At 37.8% G+C, this 27,518-nt stretch overlaps 1 protein-coding gene across 3 annotated transcripts in view; it reads left to right on the top strand.

Annotated features, from left to right (window-relative positions):
• The window catches only part of MOGAT3 (monoacylglycerol O-acyltransferase 3), a 208,640-nt gene that overhangs the window by 100,684 nt on the left and 80,438 nt on the right, over positions 1–27,518 (top strand). For all 3 annotated transcript variants that reach the window (XM_044077169.1, XM_044077170.1, XM_044077171.1), the window contains exon 6: positions 7,396–7,570. In XM_044077169.1, coding sequence (XP_043933104.1) covers positions 7,396–7,570 — 175 coding nt within the window. The remainder of the gene's footprint in view (positions 1–7,395; positions 7,571–27,518) is intronic.

The raw sequence follows: 27,518 nt of genomic DNA, 5'->3' as shown, positions 1-27,518 counted from the left end.
GGCAAGCTAAAACCTCCAGTACCCTCTCTGTCCAATCAGTGCCTCGTGTCCCTGTCCAAGTAGCTGACACACACAAAAAAGAGTTTATACAACCACACCGACACTCCTGGGGAAAGGTGGCACAGGTTCTCCAGCTGTGCCCCTTTTACCCAGACTATATGGTAGAAATCATTGCCACCACCCAGCTAATATTTATCAGCTACTCAAAGGCCCTTATGAAAAGGTGTCCTGTTATTACTGTGCAGTATTATTATCCAAATAGTAAGTGTAACCTAACAGTCAAGACTTATTTGGAGTGACTTGGTACAATATCAGTATACACATGCAATGTACTCTTAGAGCTTAAATTAGCTCTACACAAAACAGCAACAGTTGAAAGGTTTAAAAATATTTAATAATAAATAAAAAAACACAATTGGCTAAAATTTTGGTGTCATTCAAAGGGGTAATTCAAAGGGGATCCAGTGTCTGTCAGCCTGGGATGACATGCTCGACAAGCCACGTTGCTTCGCTAGGGACGGCTTGCACCTGTCACCACTGGGCTTTCGGATATTGGCAAAGGCTCTTGCCACCCCCATAGTGCCTTTTTTAGGCAAGGCTCAAAAGTCAAACCCACCCCCATAGACAGTACAAGGAACAAGAAACTAAGGTTAATGCTGCTAAACGCCAGAAGTCTTAACCTCAAGATGCACGCACTCGAAGTTCTCCTCAGTATGGAGAACATCGATATCTGTGCAGTGACAGAAACCTGGTTCAAGGCTCCAGAGAGCACCCCAGCACTACCAGGCTATACCTCATATCATGCTTTTCGGCCCCAAGACCCGGACTGAACCACAAAAGGAGGGGGAGTTTCCATATTTATCAAGGATATCCACACCTCCAGGTTAGTGGCATTGCACGAAGTATCGGAGACCATCCATGTGCAGCTAACAGTGGGCAAGACTGCTTTTCAGTTTATAGCATCCTACAGACCACCCTGTCAAAGTCAGGAATCCCATTCGGCTTTCCTGAAAACATTGGAGAACATTAAGATCTCTCCGAACACCATTATATTGGGCGACTTCAGCTACCCAAACATTGACTGGAAGCACTACTCAAGCCCCAGCACCTTAGTCCAAAGATTCCTGGAAATTATAAACTCAAATGCTATGGAACAACTAGTCAACACTCCCACAAGAGGGGACAACATACTAGACCAGATCATTACCAACATGGGGACTCTATGCTCCACACCAGAAGTATGTTCCTCATTGGTAAGATCAGATCATAAATTAATTTCACTGGATGTCCACATCCCGACCCCGCCCCCAGCCCAGAAAACCACAGTGAAAAACTTCTCAAAAGCGAACTTCTCACTTCTCAAAACCGAAGTGGAATCCTTCAAGGCCCCAGGGCCAGTGGAAACTACAGCCCAAACTGCAGAATCCTATATAAATGCATTCTACGGACATCTCCAGGAATGCATGGATCATGCTATCCCAAACAAAACCAAGACCCAATCATCCAAAGGCAGGCGTCCAGTCTGGTGGACCCCTGCCATAAATAAACTGTACAACAGAAGGAGGAAGCTACTACATGATAGAGCAAAATCCCTAATAGGGAAGGCATCTCTGATCAGTACAAGCAAAAAATTACGATCCCTCATAAAATCCTCCAAGGCCAGCTTCGAGAGAAAAATTGCACAGGACACCAAAGTCAATCATAAGGCTTTTTTCAGTTATGTTAGAAACCTGGGATGCAGCTCCCAGACTTGTTCTGAGTTGATTCTAAACGACAAAAAATACACTGAACCCATAGACATCGCCAATATCCTGGCAGACAGGTTCAGTGCAAACTTCTCCACCCCCCCCCCCAAAAGAGCAAGTATCTATCCCGGCAGAGGGCTGCCTCCCAAATTTCTCAGATGCTCAGGTGAAGGCTGCCCTCTCCAAAGCAAAAAAACACTGCTTCCATGGGACCAGATGACGTCCCAGATTGCGTCCTACATGAACTACAAGAGGAACTAATCCCTCAAATAAAACAGCTATACAATCTCAGCCTCACTACAGGATATGTGCCCACAGAATGGCATACAGCAACAGTGGTCCCACTCCACAAAGGTGGAGCCTCTACGGACCCTGGAAACTATCGCCCCATAAGCCTGACTAGCTTAGTCTGCAAGGCTATGGAGAGGATCATCATGGAGCTCATAAACAAAGACATTGGGGACGTATAGACACTAGATCCTACACAGTTCGGCTTTGTCAAGGGCAGATCCTGCCTTTTGAACCTGGCTGACTTCTTTGAAACAGTCAGCAAAGCCATAGATGAAGGGAAGGTAGTCCACACAGCCTATCTGGACCTTGCAAAGGCATTTGACACAATACCCCACTCGGGCATCATAGATAAGCTATCCAGCTTAAATATAAACCCCTGTGTCACAAGATGGGTCGCAAACTGGCTCAAAGACAGAACCCACAGAGTGAGAGTTGCTGGAGCCATGTCAGACTCAAAACCGGTCACAAGTGGCGTCCCACAAGGTTCTGTCCTGGGACCACTCTTGTTCGGTATATACTTTTCTGAGGTACAGGCAAACGTGGGAGGACAATGGCTCGCCAAGTTTGCAGACGACTGCAAACTGGGCGCCATAATCAACTCTCCAGCTGACACAAACATCCTTCAAAAAGGTCTCACAGAGACAGATAACTGGTGCCAGTGCCATGGTTTAAAGCTAAATGCCAAAAAATGTATAGTCATACCCTTTGGCAAAAACAATGTGCCCACAAATTACCACATAGGCATAAACCCATTAAGTACAGAGAAAGTTATTAGGGACCTGGCGACCCAAGTTGATAGCAATCTCTCCTTTGAAAACCACATTGCCAAAGTGGTTAGAAAGACCTTCTACATAGCCCACCTCATCACGAAGGGTTTCACATCTTGATCAAGAGAGGTAATCGTGCCCCTTTATTCATTCCTCATCAGGCCCATCATAGAATACAATACCCCTTTTGGGATGTACCTTACCCGACACCTACAGCAATTAGAAAGACCCCAAAAGTATCTCACCAAGAGGATCAAGGGTCTCAAACAGATGCCATATGCTGCTCGGTTCAAAAAACTCCAGCTCTACTCAGTTGCATACTGCCTACTTCGAGGCGATCTATGCCTGACATACAAAGCTATGTCAAATCCAGAATTAGTGGACATACTCCACCTCAGTAAATATAAATCCCTTAGAGCCACACGCTCGAGGGACTTGAACCTCAGCACAGAAATAAATAGAATTTGCTGGAGGGACAGGTTCATAACCCAGAGGCTCCCTTCGCTCTGGAATAGAATTCCGGTTCATGTGAGGCAGAGCACCTCACTGAATCTCTTCAAGAAGAATCTCGATAAGTGGATGGGGGATCGTAGGTTTGCCCCAGGGATTACTCCCGTGTCACTATTAGACTGAGGCACAGTAAACTAAACCTTAAAAAGGGCACAGTATACTCAAATCAAGGGGTGGCGTAAGCCATATAGCCTAGTATGAACCTATGAACACAAGACAAAACTTCTTACTACACAGTGCTAGTCACGCGTTCAGAGATCACAGAGAAATACTTAAAATAATACAGTAGAAAAGTTCAACACAGAAAAACACTTAGAAATAGCTAGGAATTAGGAAGATTAAACTAAGAGAAAACACAGTTCTAAAATCCTACTGATGTATAGACACAGGCAGAGTGGTGAGTTGGATGTTCTCAAGACAAATGCTCTCATTCTTTCTGTCCTTACATTGAAAACAGTACCACTGATTCATTTCAAGTTATCATTTCTTTCTGGTTCCCAGGCTAACAGACTCTCAGAGGTTAATGGCCCCTTTGATCTTACAGCTGGTTAGGAACCAGAACAATAAAAGAAGTTATACATGCAAATTTTAGCCATTAACTCTGGCCTCAAAACAATAGGCAGAATTCCTTCATCCAGACGTATCGGCTCCAAGTTTTGACATCAAAGAATTGACTTGTCAGCTTTGTTACAGCAGAGTGCATTGTTACATTTTTGCAGTTCCACATTTAACACCATTTTTCCATTTAAGAGAACAATTCTGTGGCTTATATTAATATTTACAAATGACTGATTCAATCTGTTTAGGCTGGCAGCCTTCACCTATCTTCAAAAATGCATAGTATTTAGTTATTTCTCGTAATAATATAAATTTCCTTTTAAGTACAGCAAATACATCTTAATAAAGTGCCCAAAGAGTAATGTTTAATGTTTTGGGAACAAAGTCTATAACTGTATGCAAATAAATAAGTAAATGTAATGCAAGTTATGCACAGATGTATGGTGGTACCTTTTTATTCTACTTGGAACACTTTCATAATAGTGCTGTATGTAAAACTTTCCATTAAAGTAACACACAGGTTTATTAAGAACACTTTCACAAAAAGTTAAACAAAAAATTGAGACATGTTTGATCACATTCTGAATGTGTAACATACAGCCACTCTAAGCTATTTATTGTTCATAGTGATCTGTATTTTAATATAATGACATACTCTCCACTGAAAAAAGGAAACATCCTTATTGGTCATGATGTCATTTAATCGTATCAGTAATTCAGGAGTGTAGCCATTTATTTTTTGAATCAAGTGTTTTAAAATAAAATGTAATGTGCTCTGTTATATAATTCACTTAAGAAACTATAGTCTTTAAATAGGGAGAATTCCACATTTTATGAACTTTGATTGCTAATAAGACAAGAATATATTGTTTCTATATTAAGGCATTGAAAAACTGTGATTGTCCATGTTAACTCCCTGTAGCATTTTAATGTCATTTAGTAATTCACCTATTTTTTAGATATGTGATAACTACCATAATATATATAATCGCTATTATTCATAACCACAACTACGCCATACATATTGACTTCCCTTATAGTGCTGGAATGTATTGTAATTTAAAAAAAAAGATTGTTTTTCTTTTTTAACATAATTTATTATAACACTGAATTTGTTTTACATTTACTTCCCTTAATGTGCTATTTACAGACTTTCAGAAATTTAAGAGTAAGTTGCAAAGGCAGAATGTAATTTGTCCTTGTTGGAATAAACATAAATCTGCATCTGCTGTGCCTTCACACAGTATTGCATCATTTAGACCCTCACCCAGTAATGCATCATTCAGATCCTATGCATATGCATATAGATTTGGTAATAGATCTGAAATATCAGTTTGGGTACAACTTAAACTCATTTTCAAAGCATTCACCTCCGTGAGATGAGAGATAGCCAGAAATATTTAAAACTTTGTCTTGTACTTTGTACTTGCATAGCCTGCAAAGATGGTGGGTCTTCCATTGCTTGTCCTTCATTTTCATTTGGGTATGCTCTTCTTCTTCCACTACCATCAGGATCACTTCTAACTTCTTATGATACCATACTGTAACAGTGACTGGAGATTTGGTTCCTAGAGCTGAGGAAAAAATTATTTTCATGAATATAATAGACTGACATATCATGTATGTTTGTTGAAGTCTGTGTAGTGTTCATTCTTAGTAACTTCAATCAACTGCCTCAACATCATTTTCCTTGGTGCCACCAAGACACTAGTGATCTCCGACTTGTCCTTTTTTATTTACCTCAGCAGAATCATTTGTATAAGGTGTCCAGTTAACATGTTTCCTCTTATTATTACCAGTACAACTAAACAATTTTGCATGAAAATATACTGTCATTTTCAAAATCAGATTCGTAATATTTATATTTATTTTCTATGATTTTTTAGGCATTTATCTTTGCCCTCAACATTGATTAACAAATATTACTTTAACCAAGTGGACATTGTGAAATTTAATCAAAACAATTAATTTCGATTCAAACCCAAATTTCCAGTTTTTAAAACATCAGTAGCTGTTTCTCCATGCCATAAAAGTAACATCATATGTTTTTTAACTGCTCCAGATGGCCTTTATTGAATTAGAAGCATGGGCTCTGGAGAAGCCATGTGGGTGGATGTGAATGGCCAGCACTAGCTCGTCCATCCACAGGGAGGGAGGCAGCCTAGGCTCATTGCAATAAAGCAGAGTTACAAGCCTTAAGTTACGAGCCACTTAGTAGTGGTTGCTCATGTGTGTGCCGCCTAAGCTCTGCAATTGCTGCCTTTGATTGCAGAGCTCACAAGGTTGCCACAGGGAGGTAGGAATTGAGGCCACACTCCCAGTTAGCAGTATGACACTGCATCAGCATCCTCTATCTATCCACTGGCCCTGGATGTGAGTTGGGTTAAGCCAGGGGTGGGCTAAGACGGGTTTGTTAGACCTCTGAATGTAGAGACGAGGTGACGGCAGCTGATGGTCAGATGGGTGTAAAGGTAGAGAGTAAAGTAACTTCAGATCTGTACTGCTAGTTCAGAATTTCAGTTCCTGCCATTGATTTAAGAAATCCTCTTTCTATGTGAAGATGAAATTAGCATTTTCAGGCCAACAAAGGTGGTCGGAAAGCCAGGATGAGATGGAGTACTCTTTAAAAAGGACTTTGAAGCTTTTATGATGTGGTTATGGGTGTGTGTCTAGGTTTCAGAAAGGTGTGATTTATTTTTGGGGCTTCCTTAGTTTAGATGGGCTGTTGCAGTTTTGAGTAGTCAGTGTGAAAGAGGAAGGTTGAGGATTATGGGTTTGTGTTGGGCTCATGTTGCCCATTAGGAGTCAAACTTTGGTAATGTTGTGGCTCCTCACATTCATTATGCTTCCCTTGTCTAATTCATGCTAACCAGCCGTAGAACTGAATGAGATAGAATTGTCAAGATCTGTGGCTTGAATCCTTTTGTGCAACCGTGTCCAGGAACTCCACTTGATTTTTCTCAGTCTTTTCTCCATGACATTAAATACTGCTGAGGTGGGAAAATCTGTGAGTGATCTACTGAATCTCTTCTCGGTCCTTGCTGTGTGGAGTGGAGCCAATACATCACTTTCTAGTCATTGGTAGAGAATTTAGTGACCTTGCCTGTCTGTACTTGGGGTACAGTGTGTAGGCATTGTGCTTTTTCTTCCACCTTTTGGCACGTTCTGTGTGCCTTTCTGTTATTGCTCCCACCAGTGTCTTCCTCTTCTCTGCCACTGGAGTACTTGCCTTTTAGACTATTGGATGGGTACAACCAAATGTCTTCTTTTATGCACTGTCTTCAGGCCTAAACAGTGTATGGGGAAACTGGGACTTTGGAAATGTTATGTATATCTAATTAAATTAACGTCCAGCTACAGGGGTACAGTGTCATGTGGCAGAAGGGTTTGGGATACCTGCAATGAATAGAACAAGTATTATGGTGCTGGAAAAGGGCTGTACAAGACCAGGCTTGTTGATTGCAAGTTGTGTTTTATTGGCCTCTTCGCATGTTCCTACCATCACTTTTTTTTTTTTTTTTAAGGTATGTGTCCTGTAAGCAAACCTAGTCTACAGTACCTGCTTTCCCGAAATGGAACAGGAAATGCAGTAGTGATTGTTGTTGGCGGAGCAGCTGAGTCTCTGAACTGCAGTCCAGGGCAGCACCAGGTGACTCTGAAGAACAGGAAAGGTTTTGTGAGATTGGCACTGGAGAATGGGTTTGTAACCAACTATATTCCTCATTATGAATATTAGATTGTAACCAGTCAGAAGCGATCATGTGACCATATGTTATTAAGCACAAATGTACTGGCAGTGTTCACTTGCACTGTTTTGTTTTGGGTAGATATTAACATGCATAAAATTATTGGGTATGCATAATGAGGATAGCATTTTTTGTGTGTTCCAACCATTCTTTTACTTGTGTTTGAATGTGTTGTTAGTATGTAGTGTAGGAGAAAAGGGACACAGTTATTTATATTTTCATGTTCCTGACAGTAGTTTCTGGTTCTAATTGGGTTATTGTTCCTTGCCTCTCAGTTCATGTTTGCTTTCTCGTTTAATGCCTTTTTCTTTTATCAGAGGTCAAAACTCCTCCATGGCAGAGTGAGTTTGGTTTATGAAGTTCCCTGTTACAAGTGCAGGGTCTGAAATTGTGTTCACCCAAACTTTTAACAATTAACTGTAAGGCCAATCATTAAAGAGCGAATTTTGGAATTCACTTGTGTGCCATTAAACTGCACACACACACACACACACACACACACACACACACACACACACACACACACACACACACACACACACACACACACACACACACACACACACACACACACACACACACACACACACACACACACACACACACACACGCGCGCGTGCCCTTCGGATCTTTTGTGATACAGGATCCTGGATGTGGTTTATATTTCTGCATTGCTGAAATAACAGTATTACAATTCTGAGGACTCTAGCTCTAGTCCTAAGAATTGCAGAAGATGCCTGTTTTTTGAATATGCGTTATACAAAACAGTGTGTGCTTTATTGTAGGATATCAACTCTTGATTGTGTAAAGCAGTCTGTTTTACCTTATGCTTCACACTCTACATAGGAGGTAGCACTGTGTCATATGAAAAGTGCACCTCTGGTAAATAAAGCACTTTGCTTTATGTCACAGTGTACCTTGAGGCTTGACTGTGATCCAAGAAGCATACCCTAAGCTGTGTAGTTATACCTTGCTATTGTGAAAGTTGTCACACGACTGGCATAGCATTTGTAAGCTCTGATAATGTGTCAGTTTGTCACAAAAATAAAGCCAGCATTGCCCAAAGCTGCTTTATGTCATGACGGTAGACAGTAGTCCCTGCACCTGTCAGACTCCAAAAATCTTTCAGAGAAGTGGTGCAGTGATCTCTTAAAGCATGGCCGTTACCTTTATGCAGTAAAAAAGCTTTTGTTTGGGCCATAAATGTAATATTGCTATGAGTAACAAAAGTAAAACAAACAACTTAAATAATTTGCTTTCTTTTTCTATATCTGTGGGTGATCCAGTCTTTACCATGCCTATGTTATTCACAACCTTTCAGCGAACAAAGAAAATGATGTGTAGAAGTTATGTGAGATAGGACATGTCAACAAAGAATAGAATGATTGCATACTAAAAGAATTATGGATAATACATAATGTCAGTGTAGGTAGCAGTTACTTCCAGGTGCAGCTCCCAGACAATATGTATTCCTGCTGACAAGGAATAGTGATTGTAATGGGAATCATGTGACTATACCATAGCTTTTAAATTTAGAAATTTAGTACATTCACTGAAGTGTGGCTACAGCGAATGTGTTTACATCCGCGGTGCCAGTGTCTCCTCCTTTAAGGAAGACCATGCTTGCATTGCGCACATGCACGCCAACGCAGATGTAAGCACATTCCGTACTCTGGCACAAAATTTAAACTAGCCATTCTGCATGAGGGTAAGTGTGTGTGTGTATGTATTTATGCCTAAATACACTTGGAACCGTAAATTCTGAGGCAGGTTATGTTTAGTTGGTAATACTGATGCTGTGCTTGCTATTGCTAATATCTTTTGTTTATGAATTATAAAACTTTGTTTTTAAAACTGAAGCTGAGATTTGAAATAGAACTAAGGAGCTTGAAGCTTCCGGCAATGCTTGTGTCCCTTCATTTTTAATTAAAAAAATTGAAGATGAATGGAAGTACAAGTTTGGATTTGAACTACAAGTAGTTTAAAGGTCTATTAGTACTGCAGAATATTTTGTTATTAAAAAGATTACGTGGGCTTTTTCTGTAGTCTAATAAAAAATAGATTGGTGTGTAGAAATAAGGCTGGGTATGGAGACAAGCATACGTTAATTTCACTGTAGCAGTGTTTTTTCAGATGAAGCTGATGGTGTACTGTCTGCATTTAATAAAGAAAAGCATTTAGCTTCTATATATGGTTTAACAAGCATTTATTTGGGAAGAAATGTTAAATCGGCACTTTGCTTAATTCACAGTTCATGTCTGCGATCTCATAGTATAGTAACGGAGATGGCTTCTGAGGCAAGTATGTTAGCAGAAGGGTAATGAAACTTGGCATAGACAAGTCATCCAATATGAGATATTTGTGCAAACAATCACGCAACATAGCATATATTTATGCATATGAAAGTAGTGTTTTTATTCTCCCTCTTGTTCTGAATGAAGCATAACAAAAACACTTGGTAGAGAAAACCACTTTATAAAGCAAAGTTAGTATTAGTATTGAAGAAGGGTTTTACCCGAAAGCTTTGCTTTATAAAGTGGTTTTCTCTGAATGAAGCAGCCAGACCTACAACATATATTCTACAATAAAATTTCCTTAATATCGTAAAATTTGCATGCTGACTATAAAAAAAAAAAAAAAAAAGAGTGTATGTGTGTGGGAGTCTACTTCTAAATTTCGAAGTTTCAAAACTGAATTTCTTATGGTCGACACCATAAGATCAAAGTTTTCAAACTTTTGAAATGTAAATTAAAAAAATTATTTTCTTTTTTTTTTTTTTTTTTTTTTATGCTTTTGCTAGGGAAAGCCCCCTTGCATCCCCCACACCCACTGATAATTAAATATACCAACTCTGAGATTGCACTACAGCAAGGAAAGTGGTAAATATACTGTTCCACAGTGTATGGCGATCTCCATTTATATGGATTGAAGTTTCAAAACTTTTCTTATGGTCTTGACCATAAGAAATTCGAAGTTTTGAAACTTTGAAATTTAGAAATAGACCTGTGTGTGTGTGTTTTAATAAACCTCTCAACTGCCAGACTTAGCCTCATTGTTTTGGTCCATTTCTCATAAAATTTGTGGTTTTCTTGCAAATCACGGAGGACTGATGTCACTAAATAATGATATAAATATAAATATATATATATATATATATATATATATATATATATATATATATATATATATAATATGGGTTTCAGACTTCATATCCTTCAGAAAAAATGCATGCAAACACAAATACTGTTATTCTAGCAACTTTCTAAGTTAAAAAATAGCAATATTTAAAATCTATCCCTATTTTTGAGCCATAGTATCCCCATTATTTCAGACTTTGTCAAGTTTTCTTGCATGGAGAGGTCTAAAGGTATCATGGTATGTAATGCCCTGTTTAGAGGGAGGCCACATTAGTCAGTTAACTCTGTCAGGCTTGACCCTGTAACCTGGTTACAGGAGACAAGAGCATGAATCCTCTACACCAACTATCAGACTGCTGAAGGAATTGTGAGCTTCAGTGGGGACAAGGGCCTGAATGTTCTACACAAACTACCACACTGCTGAAGGAATTGTGAGTTTGTTTCAGTCCATTTTCAAGGATTATGAGTTTCAGTGCATTTTCAAGGGATTATGAGTTTCAATTCATTTTTGTGAGAAGTTTACTCTAGCTCATGTTAAGTCTGTTCTCAATGGTGCAACTAATTTTGTTTAGCAAATGGTGTCACTGTTTGTACTGTAGAATTTGAAAGCTGTTAGTAGCATAATTGCCTTTGGTTCAGAAGGCTGTGGATTCTACTCCCACACCATGTAGATGGAGTGCTGATATTGCAGTGCCCTTTCAATTGTTGATTGTTTGGTACATTTTAAGGGGGGATAGGGTTCTACACTAAGTGTGTCCTCCTTTATATAAGATGCCTAGTAACTATGAACTTTTTGTCAGTGATTCCCTATTGCAATATTACCATCTTAACAGTTTTTTAATGTAACATAGGTAATTAATTCTTAAGGGCAGCAGGCACCGAATTTGTAGATGAAACACTGAAATGTAAAGTTGTTTGCCAGTAGCAACCTCTTCATTAGTTAAAAATCTTTTCAGTGTGGAATTATTTGGATGACTTCTGCAGAGATTGTGCTTATTGACTGCTATTGATAGATTGCAATGACAGAAGTTTGAGTGGCCTTTTATGGTTGAAAATTTCAGAAATGGGTAGTTTTGTCATTATTGGTTCATACATTTTAACTGCAAAAACAACAAATAACCAAGGCACAGCTCTGGACACCCCAAAGTTTAAGCGCATTCATTCTTTAATTAGGTTTAGAACTTCTTCAGTAAATATATAAAAATGGACCCATCTTGAGTTTAAATCCCCTGCCAAAAAAATCACTTGATACAATATAATCAATAGTATCCCAAAAGCCTGTGGGAGTGGTCACAGCAATCATAATGTTAAAGCGAAAATGGAAACATAAATGTCTAAAAATGCTGAAAAAATGTAAAATCAACATACACTTTAAAATCAAAATGTGAAACTTAATATAAACGTATTTATTAAAAAACACTTTATTAATAGACTCATAAAGACCTGGGGCACAGTCTGCCCTTAGTCTAGTTTGCCATAATGCTTCACAGCACTCAGGAAAAGTCTTGTATTCACCAGTGAATTCATCAGCACAAACTGAGTCAAGAACAGAAAAAAGTGAACTTTTTAAAGTCACTACAAATTATAGCATGCTTGGCAAAAGCATTTGAGTCCTTCTTTTTGATGGCAAGTAAATGCTTATCAATTCTCCTGTTGAGACACCTAATAGTTTTGCCTATTTAAAAGCACTCACAGGAATTGCAACAAGTTGTATACACCACATGTTTAGAAACACAGTTCAGTCTTTCTTTTACCCAAACAAGTTGGTTAAAGTATTTGATTGAAACTGAGGAAGATTTACTTATGAGTCTACACTGTTTGCAGTGGCCACAGTTGAAAGTGCCGAAAGTGCTGTATTTCGTAGCACGGGACTCATTGTAAACATGTTCTAATAATGATTTAAGATTTTATGGCTTCTTAAATGTGAAAGTGGGCTTGTCATGTAAAATTCTAGCCAAATTAACATTGCCTAGAAATATCTTCCAACTTGATGAAATAATGTTCCTGATCAAGCCTCATTTCGATAGGTATAGGAATAGGAAAAGCCAGTTTGAAAAGAGGGGGTGAGATGTATCAGAAGCTTGAACAATCATGATCATCCATGGGTGAAGATAAATCTTATGGTTAAAATAGGCCATGGTTTGGACTGTCTGAGTAAAAGCATCTTTCTCCAAAGTGGTCAACCATTGTTGGTCATATCCCTTGTCCATGAAAAATGTCCTTAACTTTGTCAGTTCATACAAGAAAAGAAAGTTGTCTGTAGTCAGTCTACTTAATCTTGTAAACTTACCTTTAACTATCCCTGTTTTCTTGTGTGTAGGATGCAGATTGTCTCTGTGAAAATATTGATTAGCAAAAGTGTCCTTTCTAAAGATCTTACTGTCAAAGTGCCCGAGATATTGGTTGAAAGACAAGGAAATCTCTAAAAAATTCAAGTTTTCATGAAAACCACTGATGGTGAATTTCAAAAAGCTTGTACTTTTGTTCAGATAGCCAACAAAGCTGTTAAAAATTTCCAGGTCTCCATTCCATAAGAAAAAGAGGTCATCTATATATCTATGGTAAAACAGAATTTTCTTGGAAAAGTGCCCCCCCATCAGAAACTTCTGGTCCTACATGGCCATCACCAAATTGGTGAAAACTGGATTGACTCTTGCTCCCATTGCCACTCCAGAGATGTCTGCTTGTATAACTTGTTAGAAAACTATAAAAGTTGTTGTCTAATACTAGAAACACTAGTGAACAAACAGCATTGTTTGTTTTATCAAAAAATGTAAAATGACTGAAATATTCCTCTATTTTCGACACCTACTTTCTAATCAACAGAGATGTAAAGGGAAACAACATCAAGAGAAGCAAATACAAAAGATGTTTATCTTACTGTAAAATCGTTTAACAGTTCCAAAAGAGGTTACGAATCGCAAACCTAGTATTGCAAACTTTGGACTACAGGATTCAAGATGTGATCTAGCAAAATGGAAATTGGGAAGCAGAAATCCAAAATGAAGGCACACTGGCCACAAAACCAACACAAAGGCAGCAGGATAGATTCAAACACAGCTTTATTCCAAAAAGAAACGATACAAATAGACCGAACTTGCTCATCAGTACTGAAAAAGATGCGAGTATATTCAAATTTATATTGATTGAACTGCAAACCGTATGTTATTAAATTGTCCAAGCAATTAATATCTGCTATTAATTCATAGATTAATTTGCAGTTAAATTTAATTAAAAGTTCCATATACTTTAAGCTGTGGCGATCAAACATCACAATATTTATGTAGTGGAGAATTATTGACCAAACAAGTAGGAAAATGCAGCATATGGAGCCCTTTGGGCACTCTAAGTTTTATAGATTCAGAAAAATAGGCCTTTTCTAATTGCAGTTTTTTTTTTACTTTTAAAAGTTAATAATCATAATCACTTAAAAGGTCTGCTAATGCAGAATTCCTCTGATGGGTTTCTGTGAAACTGAAGTCAGAATGTAACCATTCCTGTAGACCTGGAGGGCTGTTGGTATGCTGACCATAGTCCCTTACATTAGTTGGCAGAGCAGGTTGTACATACCTGGATTTGGTGTGCTGAAGTCCCTTCTTGCCTGTAAATACACCATGGACTCAATTTCCCCTTCTTTGCATGGAGGGTGCAGTATTGTTCGAAAAATCATCAAAATGCTATGATAACTGCTATATCAGAAGGGTTAGATTACCCACAGTCTGTTGAAGTCATTGTCTCCCTCATTGAATAAAGGTTGAGATCCAGCTGGTGCACCTGCAGCCATGTGAAAAAACAAACTAAGAAGCAGAAATCCAAAATGAAAACAAACTGCCCACAAAACCAACACAAAAACAGCAGGATAAATCCAAGCACAGTTTTATTACAAAACAAAACTGGATACGAATAGACCAAACATGCTCATCAGTACTGGAAAAGATGTGAGTATACTCAAATTTATATTGATTTAACTGCAAATCATGTGTTATTAAATTGTCCAAGTGATTAATGTCTGCTATTAATTCATCAGTTTAATTTGCAGTTAAATTTAATTAAATGTTCCATGTACTCGCATGTGTGGAGATCAAACATCAGAAGTAACTCTTTATGCAGTGGAGAATTATTGACCAAACCATTAGGAAAACGCCACATACGCAACTCTTTGGGCACCCTATTAACTTTTATAGATTCAGAAAAATAGGTGTTTTCTAATTGCAGTGTTTTTGTTGATTTTTAAAAACATTTTAAAAATGTTGAAACCCTATGATTGACATTTTAAAACTTTGAACAGTTTTGACCGAAATTGTGGTACATTAGGGATTGGGGAATGTACCCTTTTCCCCACTGTGATGCAGTCTCAGAGTTGATTTTATATATAATATATATATATATATATATATATATATATATATATATATATATATATATCTATATATATATATATAAAAATAAAGTAGCGTGTGGTGTGGGGGTACAGCGGGGCTATCCCCCCGCAAAAACATTGTCTGCCTTGTTTGTGGGTATTCGAAATTTAAAATTCCAGTCATAGGGTCTTGACCATATGGTTTCAACATTTTTAAAACTTCAGCCTTTTGAACTAGATCCATGTGTATCACATTCTTAAAAACCGAATGCATATACAAGTGTATGTTATAACATCTTGCATTTGATAGTAAAGGTACTTTTCCCCACCAATATGCAAGCACACCTTTGTCCTGAAATGTAACTTCAGAGTTTTTGGCGCAATCACATAACTGGATTTCGGGAAGAAGGACCCCTGTATCGCAAAATATCACAAGAAAATATTTATAATATTTATAATGAGCTACATGTTGCAGTAAACATGAATGTATATCCAAAATTGCATTTCTTTTAAGTTTGATAAGATAGTCTACCACTAGTGAAAGCATCAGGAAGCAAAAATGCAGAAGTAAAAGCTAGATAGTTTGTGCTTTATGTAGAAGATTACATTTAGGTTTCTGATCATAACCCTCTTGTGTCTTGAGATAGAGGTGTCAAGAAATTCACTTTGAGAGTTGAGCAAATGAAGCGTGAGAAGTGAATCTTAAACTTTTTTATACATTTGTTAACCTGGTAAGTGCATTGGTTATAGGATCCTTTTTGGGCATGACCTGGGCCTAAGATGCATTTATACATAGAAAAAAACAAGAAAAAAACAAAGCATTTGCACAAATCAAGATACAAGAGTAGGCATTAACAAATACAGAAGTATATGCAGTAGTGAAACAATAAAGTCAATACAGAGTAACTTAATTCTTCGAAAACCAAAAGAAACGGACTTGCTTGACGAAAGTGTGATGGCACAAACCCACCAAAAATGAGTATCCAACTTGAATAGTACTCAACTAGGGATTAATAAGAAAATCCACTATGCATAAAAAAGACAGTAAAGACCGCCTGGAAGTGTTGTTTGAAATCTATTGCAACAGCTGTTTGGAGACAACCACAAATATATTGTGTGTAGTGCCTAGAAGAATTTGTCTAAATGAAGTGATGCAAAACTGTTTTTGAAAATGTTTGGCATGAGCCAAACGAAAGCGCTAACTTCAACTGTCTTTTTTATGCATCGTGGATTTTCTTATTAAACCCTAGTTGAATACTATTCAAGTTGGATACTCGTTTTTGGTGGGTTTGTGCCATCACACTTTCGTCAAGCAAGTCCGTTTCTTTTGGTTTTTGTTGGTTTATCTACACTCTTATTGTCTTAACTTAATTTTTCACCTAGCAACTGGAATATAGACATATCAAGTAAGACGAATTAAGGAATAACTCTTGTGCATGAGATCTGGGAAGGTCTTTTTTTTTTTTGAGTGAGGAAGATAGAGTGCAGGTGGGATGAATAAAGGGGTAGAGGTAGTAGGGGAGTGATTAGACTACCAGGGTGAGGGCTGGAGCAAAAAGGGGGGGGTAGTTCAAAGAGAATGGAGAGAGAGAATCAGGAGAAGCTTTCAGTTACGGGGTATCATAAGAACAGCAGACACAGTGAGGCAAAGAGGGGTATAAAGTTTGAGTAGCCAGTGGTATCCCGGCATGTACACTCCACTTTGAGAGTATATAATAAATAGTTATGACTGGGAAAACTCATTCATAAAAATGTATGCACAGAGATTTCTGGGCTTCATCTGTATAAACTGTCCGGAACAGTTAGTCTGCACCTCACACAGGGGCAATAAAGTCTTGGTCCTTACCAATATGAAGCAGCTCTGCTCCCCACCAGTTTTAACTTTTTCCCTGATGAGATTGGACCACAAGTTAGTCACATTCACTTTAAGAATGAAGCCAGAAGCATCCTCCAATACCTCAGTATTCACAGACTATGTGAAGGCCAATTTACTAAAACTGAGTATTCTGACCAAGTTCAGAAGCCCCTTCCACCTTGACGAACTAGTTGATTTTGCAGAATCTTTCACGGAAAAATATTTTGCACATGTAAATAGTTGCATATTCACATCTGTCCCTCTCGGAAATAAATCCAATGCCAAACTCAATAATAAACTGCTATGATGGAACCCTCATATCACAAGCATAGCTGGTTCATCCAACTCCCTGCGCTGGTTATGTGAACAAGTGCCCCATCCACGCAGCTGTTTAAGTGACATAGAAACAGAAAAACTAGGTACAAGTGATAAATCTAGCAGCAACAAAACTAAATCCAGTGATAGAGTAGTTGCAGGAATCACAAACAGACTTGGTAAAACATAGTCTAATAATGTAGAATCCATGTAGAAAGCAATAAAACACATGGATTCTACATTATTAAAGACTGTGTTTTACCAAAACTGCTTGTGGCTCCAGCAACTACTCTTTTGTTTATTAGCTCTTTAAGTCTTCTTCTTTCGGCTTTCCCGGTTAGGGGTCGCCACAATGGATCACCTGTCCGCTCATGATTGGCAGTGGAGTTTTATGGTGTTGAGTTGCCAGCCCGATGCCCAACCTTCCACAGAAGGTACACACACATGCACACACTCACGCCTAGGGCCAATTTAGAGTGTCCAATCCACCTACAGCATGTCTTTGGGATGTGGGATGAAACCGGAGCACCTGGAGGAAACCCACGTGACCACAGGGAGGACATGCACACTCTGCACAGAAGGCACCCCAGTCAAGGATCGAACCAAAGAACCTCTTGCTGTGAGGTGGCAATGCTAACCACTGCACCACTGTGGCCGATGAGCAGAAAAGTTTAAAAAGGGGGGGGGCATTCCTTTGACTGGCACATCAACCAGATGTACAAGATGCAAAACACACACACACACACACACACACACACACACACACACACACACACACACACACACACACATATCTCTGGGCTTGCCTCTGCCATTTAGTCTCCATTTTTCTATGCTGTGTTCCCAACCCTCAACAAATTTTATTAAACAAATACTTTTTTTCTTTTAAACTGTAGCAAACTGCTTGCTGTGTTCCTGTGGTAGTTGACCATCTCACCCCACCCTAGCTATGCTACTGCCTAATATAAACAGGCTCTATAATAAATGAAAAAAACTTGTGTGCAGAAGTAAATCTAAATCTCAAGAACCCAAAAATGCTCTTGCTTAACTATACAAGGAACTAAGAACCCTGATCCAAATCAACCATGGCCAGATCTGAGGTAAAAATAGCCACCCAGGTGAAAGATAAATAAAGAGCTTTCTTTAGCTGTGTTAGAAACCTCAAAAACAAGCACTGCACAGACTTGATGGCGAATGATACTACCTACTGAGAAGGAGGACATAGCCAACAAACCAGTGGATACATTTTGCTCAGACTTCACCCTTCCGCAACATTCCCAGATTATATACCTGCGTCTACGCCTCCCCACAACATCTCCAAGAACAAGTCGCCATGGCACTATTCAAGGCTAAGAGCACTGCTTCTGTGGGACCAGATAACATACCAGAATGCATACTGACTAGCCTGAAACAGGACCTGTCAACCCCCCTACAGAACTTAATATCAACCTCCAAACAAGTAATGCACCCTACGAATGGAGGATAGCAATAGTTATTTCCCTAAACAAGGGTGGGGTGTCAACTGACCCAGGAAGTGATAGAGCCACAAGTCTGATGAGCCTAATCTGTAAGGCTACGGAAAGGATTGCTATGGAATTAATAAACAAGGACATACATAATCTACAAACTCTTGACCTAAGCCTGTTTGGTTTTCCTAAGGGCAGATCCTTCGTACTTAACCTGGTCGACTTCTCTGAGAAGGTTACTGAAGGAGTGGATGAGGGAAAGTCAGTACACCTTGTATCTAGATCTTGCTAAAACATTCAATACCATTTTCCACTTGTGTATTGTTAAAACCCTCAAACAGCTAAATGTCAGTCTGTATGTAACTCTGGGAGTAGTAAACTGAATCACAAATAGAAGCCAGGAAATTAGGGTGGGCAACTCCATCTCCACCAAAAGACCTGCCACCACAGGTGTACCCCAAGGCTCTATTCTCTTTTTGGCACTTACTTCTTGGAGGTCAAAGCTAATGAATATCGATGGCTTATGGCTAACCAAGTTTCAAATGACTGTAAACTGGGTACCACTATTAACTCTCCAGAGTACACCAAGATCCTTCAAGAGGGACTTTTCCAAATAAACAGAAGGTGTCAAAACCATGGACTAAAACTAAGAGCCAAAAAATGTATAATAGCATCCTTGAAGAAGTATGTGGCCCCCTGCAGTTATCATATTGATGTCACACCCTTGAAATCCATCCAGTAGTTAGGGACCTGAGAACCTATGTAGGCAATGAGATGTCCTTTGGGTCACTACATATGCACTGTAGTTAGTCTTTTTCATTGAGCAATTTACTAGCAAGGATATTTTATTTATTTATTTTACATTTGATTCTTTGTTTTGTTTGATATGGCATCCAGGTCCAGGGATATGATCAGTCCACTGTCCATCCATACACAAACCTCTTTTCCATTTTTGCACATGGGGTCAGGATGTCACATCAATAGTTACAAATATCTAGAGCCAAGGTTCACATAACCACGTGACTAGCCCTGACACAGCTTTTCTTCCATACCACACACTTGAACACACACTCACACCTACGGCCAATTTAGAGTATCCACCCTACCTACTGTATATCTTGGGAATGTGGGAGGAAAGTATAGCACCTGGGGAAAACCCATTCAAGCAAAGGGAGTACATGCAGACTCTGCACAGAAGGCACCTCCAGACAAGAATCAAACCAGAGAACCTCTTACTGTGAGGTGACAACACTACAATGTTGCACCACTCATTCTACTATATTTTGCACTTACTAAGCCAATCACTGAGTATGCTAACCCCCTTGGCATGTACCTGTCTCTAGCCTGAATGCTCACAGTGCTTTCTCGCCAAGAAAATCAAGGGTCTGAGTCATAAGAACTACACAGATAATCTCAAGGCTTTGTCCCTATTCACAGTGTCATACAGGCTGCTGAGTGATGAACTCTGCCTTGCATACAGACCCTCAACAGATCCTAGCATCTCAGACTTGCTGCATATCGGCAAGTCCAGTGTTGGCATAAGCACATGTTCAAGAGATCTTAACCTCTTCTACAACATAAATAGAGCATGTTGGAGGGATAGCTATGTATAACAGAATCTTTGGCAATATCTTCCTTTGCACATAAAGCCAAAGTACTTATGTTACTCTGTTCAAATGTAATCTGGACGAATGGATGGGAGATTGCAGATTCATCCCTGGATGAGCACCCTTGTTCCTTATGGAAAGTGGTAACGTAAATGTTCCTTTGTTCTGGGTTATTTCATATGTAATACACAAGGACAAAAAACTTCATGGGAATGTATAGCTACATTTCTAAAGATTCACCAATATCAATAACCTAGTAAGAACCTATGAATCTATAATTCTTTGCAGTGCAATGGATCTGTAACTACTCCATTGTTTACTGGTAAAAAAAAAAAAACGTGTAGGAGCACAAAGTGTTTAAAGGTTTAACACTGTTACACAGATGTTTGGAAGCTAAGTGTACTTGTGATGGACTAATGACTTTAAAAGCTGTTTTGTCAATGAGAAGTCTTTTACAGATTTTAAAGCTGTTTTCATTTCTTTGTGTTTTTCTGTGGTGGATGCTGTGTATGCTGTTGCATGAGATTAACAACTCTGAAAAGTGCATAACAAGCTGTTGCTCCCCTGTTTGATGTCAGGGAGGTGCATAACAAGGTTACCCCCCCCCACCAGAATTTGGAGCATAATCTATGAACTCCATGTCCATGTTTATTATATAATAAATATCACTGTGTAGGCAGAGATTGTGATTGGATATTCAGTCATAATGAACTTGTACGTTTGAAACATGGATGTCAAGAATACATATATACATGTGTGTGTGTGTGTGTGTGTGTGTGTGTGTGTGTGTGTGTGTGTGTGTGTGTGTGTGTGTGTGTGCGCGCGCAATATATATGGGATTCTGTTCCTCTTCATTACTATAGTGGGATGGACTTTAATGCAAGTCCTTTCCTTTCAGCAGTGGCTGATTGATGAAATGTCCTACACTATATCAGGAGTGAGACTGTCACATTCAGGCAGAGGACATTCTAATGATGTTCTGTGTAACTACAGATGTGTGTTCCATTCATTTGTTAATAAACTCCATACTATCAAAAGGATGTTGCAAAAAAAAAAAAAAACTCAGAATGTCAAACTGCTGACATCTGTAGGAATAGGAATTTGCCCTTTCCCTACTGTTGTGTCATCCCAGAGTTGGTATATATAAGTTGCAGGGATTGTGGGTGATGGAGACGTGCTTCCCCTGCATAAAATAGGTTTTATTTTTTTGTGAGAGGAGGGGGTTGATACATTGGGTTTCAGCATTGTTGGTTTTCAGTATTATAACACACTTTAATATACATATATTTGTGTGTGTGTTTGTGCATATATGTTTGTGTTTTGTGTTTGTGCACGCACGAGTGCACACACACACACACACACATATATAAATATATATATATATACATACATACATATATGTGATCAAGCCTAGTTTTGGGTCACACCTGTTTAGTCAATACAATTTTGCTGACTAAGCAGGTGGTCGAAGTGTGCAAGATCACACAGTTCTTGGGTTTAGGTAAGATACCCTTTCCTCACTGTTATGAGATCTCTGAGTAAGTATATATAATTACTAAGAGGTAATTTGTTTTTATTTTGTTTTAGGTATGCATGTGCCAAGTTTATTGCACGTCTACTAATGTGTCCACGTTTACATTGTCAGTGTTTTGTGTTTGACCTTGGTCAATGTCGATATTTGGGCCTGTCGAAATACAGCCATATCTATACATCTATCTGTTATACACATGCGTGTGCGTGCATATGTGTGTGTGTGTGTGTGTATATATATATATATATATATATATATATATATATATATATATATATATATATATATATATATATATATATATATATATATACACACATATACACACAGACATGTACATATGTGTGTATATATATATATATATATATATATATATATATATATATATATATATATATATATATATATATATATATATATATATATATATATATATATATATATATATATATATATATATATATATATATATATATATATATATATATATATATATATATATATATATATATATATATATATATATATATATATATATATATACATATATATATATATATATATATATATATATATATATATATATATATATATATATATATATATATATATATATATATATATATATATATATATATATATATATAGATATATATATATATATATATATATATATATATATATATATATATATATACATATATATATATATATATATATATATATATATATATATATATATATATATATATATATATATATATATATATATATATATATAGATATATATATATATATATATATATATATATATATATAGATATATATATATATATATATATATATATATATATATATATATATATATATATATATATATATAATATATATATATAGATATATATAGATATATATATATAGATATATATATATATATATATATATATATATATATATATATATATATATATATATATATATATATATATACATATATATATATATATATATATATATATATATACATATATATATATATATATATATATATATATATATATATATATATATATATATATATATATATATATATATATATATATATATATATATATATATATATATATATATATATATATATATATATATATATATATATATATATATATATATATATATATATATATATAGATATATAGATATATATGTATGTATATAGTAGATGTATACAGTGTACACACTCCTGTTAAAATGCCAGGTTTTTGTGATTATAAAAAAATGAGACCACAATAAATCATTTCAAAACTTTTCCCACCTTTAATGTGACCTATAACCTGTACAATTCAATTGGAAAAACAAACAAATCTGTTAGGGGAAAAATATAAAAAATAAAAAACATACACTACACTGGTTGCATAAGTGTGCAGACCCTTACACTAATACTTTGTTCTGTGTGCACACCCTTAAACTTATACTTCGTTGAAGCACCTTTTGTGCAGTTACCATGTGTATGTACAGATTTGCTCCGCCGACTGTAATTCATTGAAGAGCTGTGATTTAAAAACGGCAGTAACATCAGAGGGTGCACATTTTGGTGGGGTATCAGGGAAGCATGGTACTGTTGATCACAATCAGCCTTGTCGTGCACCAACTCCAAACATGACGTGTTCCAGTACAACACCCTGTTTTGTATTATTGTAATGTAATATTGTCAGCATAATTTATTGAATAATAAGTTCATCAAAAGAGATTACCTTGTTAGATATGAAACTTTGTACACATATTTCCTTTCCTGCTGCATTGAAAAGTTTCAGCATCTGTTCATAACATCTGTGACCATTATAGGAGCAGACTGCCCTAATTAATTTCTCTGATACTCTGAGTTACCAATCTACTGTTGTATTCATCCATACAGGATATAATGAATGACAGATGGCCTCTGCAGTGCTGTTTGTGCAGACCTAATAAGCTTTATATGCATTTGAGATTTTCTTTGCATTAAATTAAATAAAAAAATGCTGTTCAGCTTATCAGTGTTGAGCTGTTATGCACAGAAGGTACTCAGATACTTGCTTACCCACCTATATATACACACAGATACACACTCATACATGTGTTAGTTCTTGGAGCTCAGTGATTATGCTCTGAATTAGGGGAAAAAGTTAAGGTTAAGTGCCTCTCTGAATTGATTTCATCTCTTCATATGGGACCTACCCCTTTGCAGGCCTGAGTACCCTGGGACCTGGGAAAGGAGCGCATGCACAGGGACTATCGGCTATTATATTTGCACATTGAGAGGTTATATCCTAACCCCCATTGTGCTGGATTACAGACTCAGGGTCTGAGTGCTGTTATTCTTTAGGTCTGCACTGTACTATAACAGCAGGCAGAGCAAGACACCACAGAAAAGCAGTGAGAAGCTAAAGCAGCTTTAAAAACTGTTAACATACTTTGCTTATGCACACATACACAGGGAAGAGTGAAGTGTCTTAACTTTTAAAGCCATTTATTCCACAGAGTTGCAGTTGACTTCTGCCTGCAGTGGGTGTGACAGCACTATTGTTTTATGGTTTCAAAGGTGTGAAACACTGCTGTCCTTCACTTTTTTTCTGTAATAGTTGGCACATAGACTAGATAGCTCTGTGCACTATAAAGAATTGTGATTAGGCATCTATCTTCTCTCCTCGTGAATTTCTTGACATTCATATATCAAACACATAATCTGGTTATGACTGGGTCTCTGATCATAAATCCTGTGTATAATGTACTGACATTATTTCCATATCTGATCATTTGATTTGATTTACAAGCTGCTTTCACAGATCTTGAAAAACACTGCCACCTTGTGTTCAAATGGCATAACAGCAATCTAAATTTGCTTTTCAATGTATTCATAAAATGCTTACTTACTGCTTTGATTGTTGGTCTTGCAGAACTGATTCAGTGACTTTCATAAATGAGCACGTAGTATCATAACTGTACTCACTGATGTACATTTTCAGTGTTATTGCAAGAAATATAGTAGGTGTGCGCAGTTCAACAATTACCTAAAAACTGACAAATTCATCCGTGAGCTTTTTACTTTGACACCTGGAGGACATAGCACTCAACAAAATATATAGTAATATATGTGCTGGTTTTATGTATTTATGGGTATTTGTGTAAAGTACTTAAAATGTTGTAAGTTATAATGTTTCTTGTAACCAATTGTGTAGAAAATAACTTGCTGTACTCTTATTTGGTAAATTACTACTTCTGTGAAACACCAGCTGCTAAGTCTGAACATAGGTTCGTAGGTTGTTACTAGGCTACCAGCCCAGGATCTATTTTAAGCTTAGCCAAGCTTGCCACAAATTTATCAAAATATTGCTGACATGTGTCAATATCCTAAGGAATTTTATGGTTGAAATATAGGTTTGTACGCCTCAAGCATTCACAGGTGATGCCCCTGTCCATTATGGACATGGGTGCTAAACCAGGGGTAAATTTGTGATTTACCATCCATTGGTTCAAGTTATGTTTGAAAAGAATTAGGGCTGAACTTTGCTTCTCATGGATGGGAAGCCTGTTCCAGAGAAGGAGTAATCTTCGAGGCGTATACCTTTCCTTCTAATATATCCTTTTTATGTTGCAGACAAGGTTTAGGTTTTTTGACTGGATATTTTTGATACAATTTGTTTTGCAGATGTACAACAGATCTATTAGTGTGAAATCAGAGGATGCCTAGTAGGCTAGCCATAGATCACGACACAACAGTCTGTAGGAGACTGGGTATAGGGATAGGTTCATAGGTAGGTACTAGGCTATCGGCCCTAGGGCCTATATAAGCCCAGCCAAAAAGGTACCTTGGCTTTTGCCATCCAAGAAAACTATTTTCCTGTGCCACTGTCGAGCAGAGCCACAGACGTGATCCCGGGATGAATTTCTTATTTCCCATCCAATCATCAAGATTTTTCTTGGAGTACTAATGAGGAGCTTTGTTTGATATAGCTAGGTAGTTTATTCCAGAGTATGGGAAGTCTCTGGGACAGGAATCTATCCCTCCGGCATGTTCTGTTTATTGTGGTGACAAGGTTTAGGTCCCTAGAGCATGTAGCTGAGAGGGATTGGGACTTCTTTAAGTGGAGCATGTCCAACAGCTCTGGGTTTGACATAGCTTTGTATGTTAAGCAGAGATCACCTCTGACTAGGCGATATGTGACTGAGTAAAGCTGGAGTTTTTTGAGACTGTCTGCATAGGGCATATGTTTGAGGCCGGTAATCCTCTTTGTGAGGTATTTCTGCGGCCTTTCCAGTTGTTGTAGATGTCTTGTGAGGTACATACCGAAAGGGGTGTTGTAGTCTATAATGGGTCTAATGAGTGATGAGTAGAGAACAATGACCTCTTTTTTTCCTGGATGAGAAACCTTTTGTGATGAGGTGTGCCACATAGATGGATTTCCTAACTACTGTGGCAATGTGATTATCAAAGGAGAGACTACTGTCCACCTGTGTCCCAAGGTCTCTTATCATACTTTCAGTGTTAAGTATGCTACTGCCTGTGTTGTAGTTCATGGGTACAGAGTTTTTACCAAAGGGGATGACACTGCACTTTTTGGCATTGAGCTTGAGGCCATGGCTTTGACACCAGGCATCTGTCTCAGTGAGGCCCTTTTGTAGGATGTCCACATTGTTAGGAGTTTCGCTTATGGCTCCTAGTTTGCAGTCATCTGCTAACTTCATTAGCCAAAGACCTTCTGTTGTAGCCTGTACTTCAGAGAAGTAGATACCAAACAGGAGAGGACCCAGGACTGAACCCTGTGGTACTCCACTTGTCACTGGTCTGAAGTCAGATTTGGAGTCTGCTACTTTCACAGTGTGGGTTCTGTCAGTCAGCCAGTTGGCAACCCATCTTGTGACATAGGGATTTATACCTAGTTTAGTGAGTTTATCTATAATTCCAGAGTGGGGGATGGTGTCAAAAGCCTTGGCAAGATCTAGATAGGCTGTGTGAACCACCTTACCCTCGTCTATGGCTTTGGTGACTGCTTCAAAGAAATCTATCAGGTTTAGGAGACATAATCTGCCTGTTACAAACCCGAACTGAGTGGGATCCAGAGTTTGGAGATTACCAATGTCTTTGTTTATAAGTTCCATGATGATATGTTCCATGGCCTTGCAGACTAGGCTCGTCAGGCTAATGGGGTGGTAGTTACCAGGGTCTGTGGTGGATCCACCCTTGTGGAGTGGGATAACTGTCGCTGTGCGCCATTCAGCGGGCACAAAGCCTGAGGTGAGGCTATGATTGAACATGGTACTTAGATGGGGTGCCATTTCATTCTGTAGTTCGTGTAGAATGCAGCCTGGGATGTTGTCTGGTCCATGGATGCTGTGTTCTTGGCTTTGGAGAGTGTGGTTTTTACCTGTGCAGCCGTGATTACAGGAACTTTGCATTCTTCTGGTAGAGAGATGGGCTCTTTAGGGGGTGACAGGGGGGTAAAGTTAGCACTGAACCTATTTGCCAGTATGTTGGCAATATCATTTGGGTCTGTATATTTAGTGCTATTGTGCTGTAACTCGGAGCAGATCTGAGTGTTGCCATTGAGATTCTTGACATAGCTATAGAATGCTTTATGGTTGTCTTTAGAATC

This window comes from Protopterus annectens, chromosome 7.part0 (assembly GCF_019279795.1).
Source record: "Protopterus annectens isolate FY-2018-M chromosome 7.part0, PAN1.0, whole genome shotgun sequence".
Taxonomy (NCBI): Eukaryota; Metazoa; Chordata; order Ceratodontiformes; family Protopteridae; genus Protopterus; species Protopterus annectens.
Note: the sequence above shows the minus strand (reverse complement) of the source record. Positions and strands in the feature narration are given on the sequence as shown.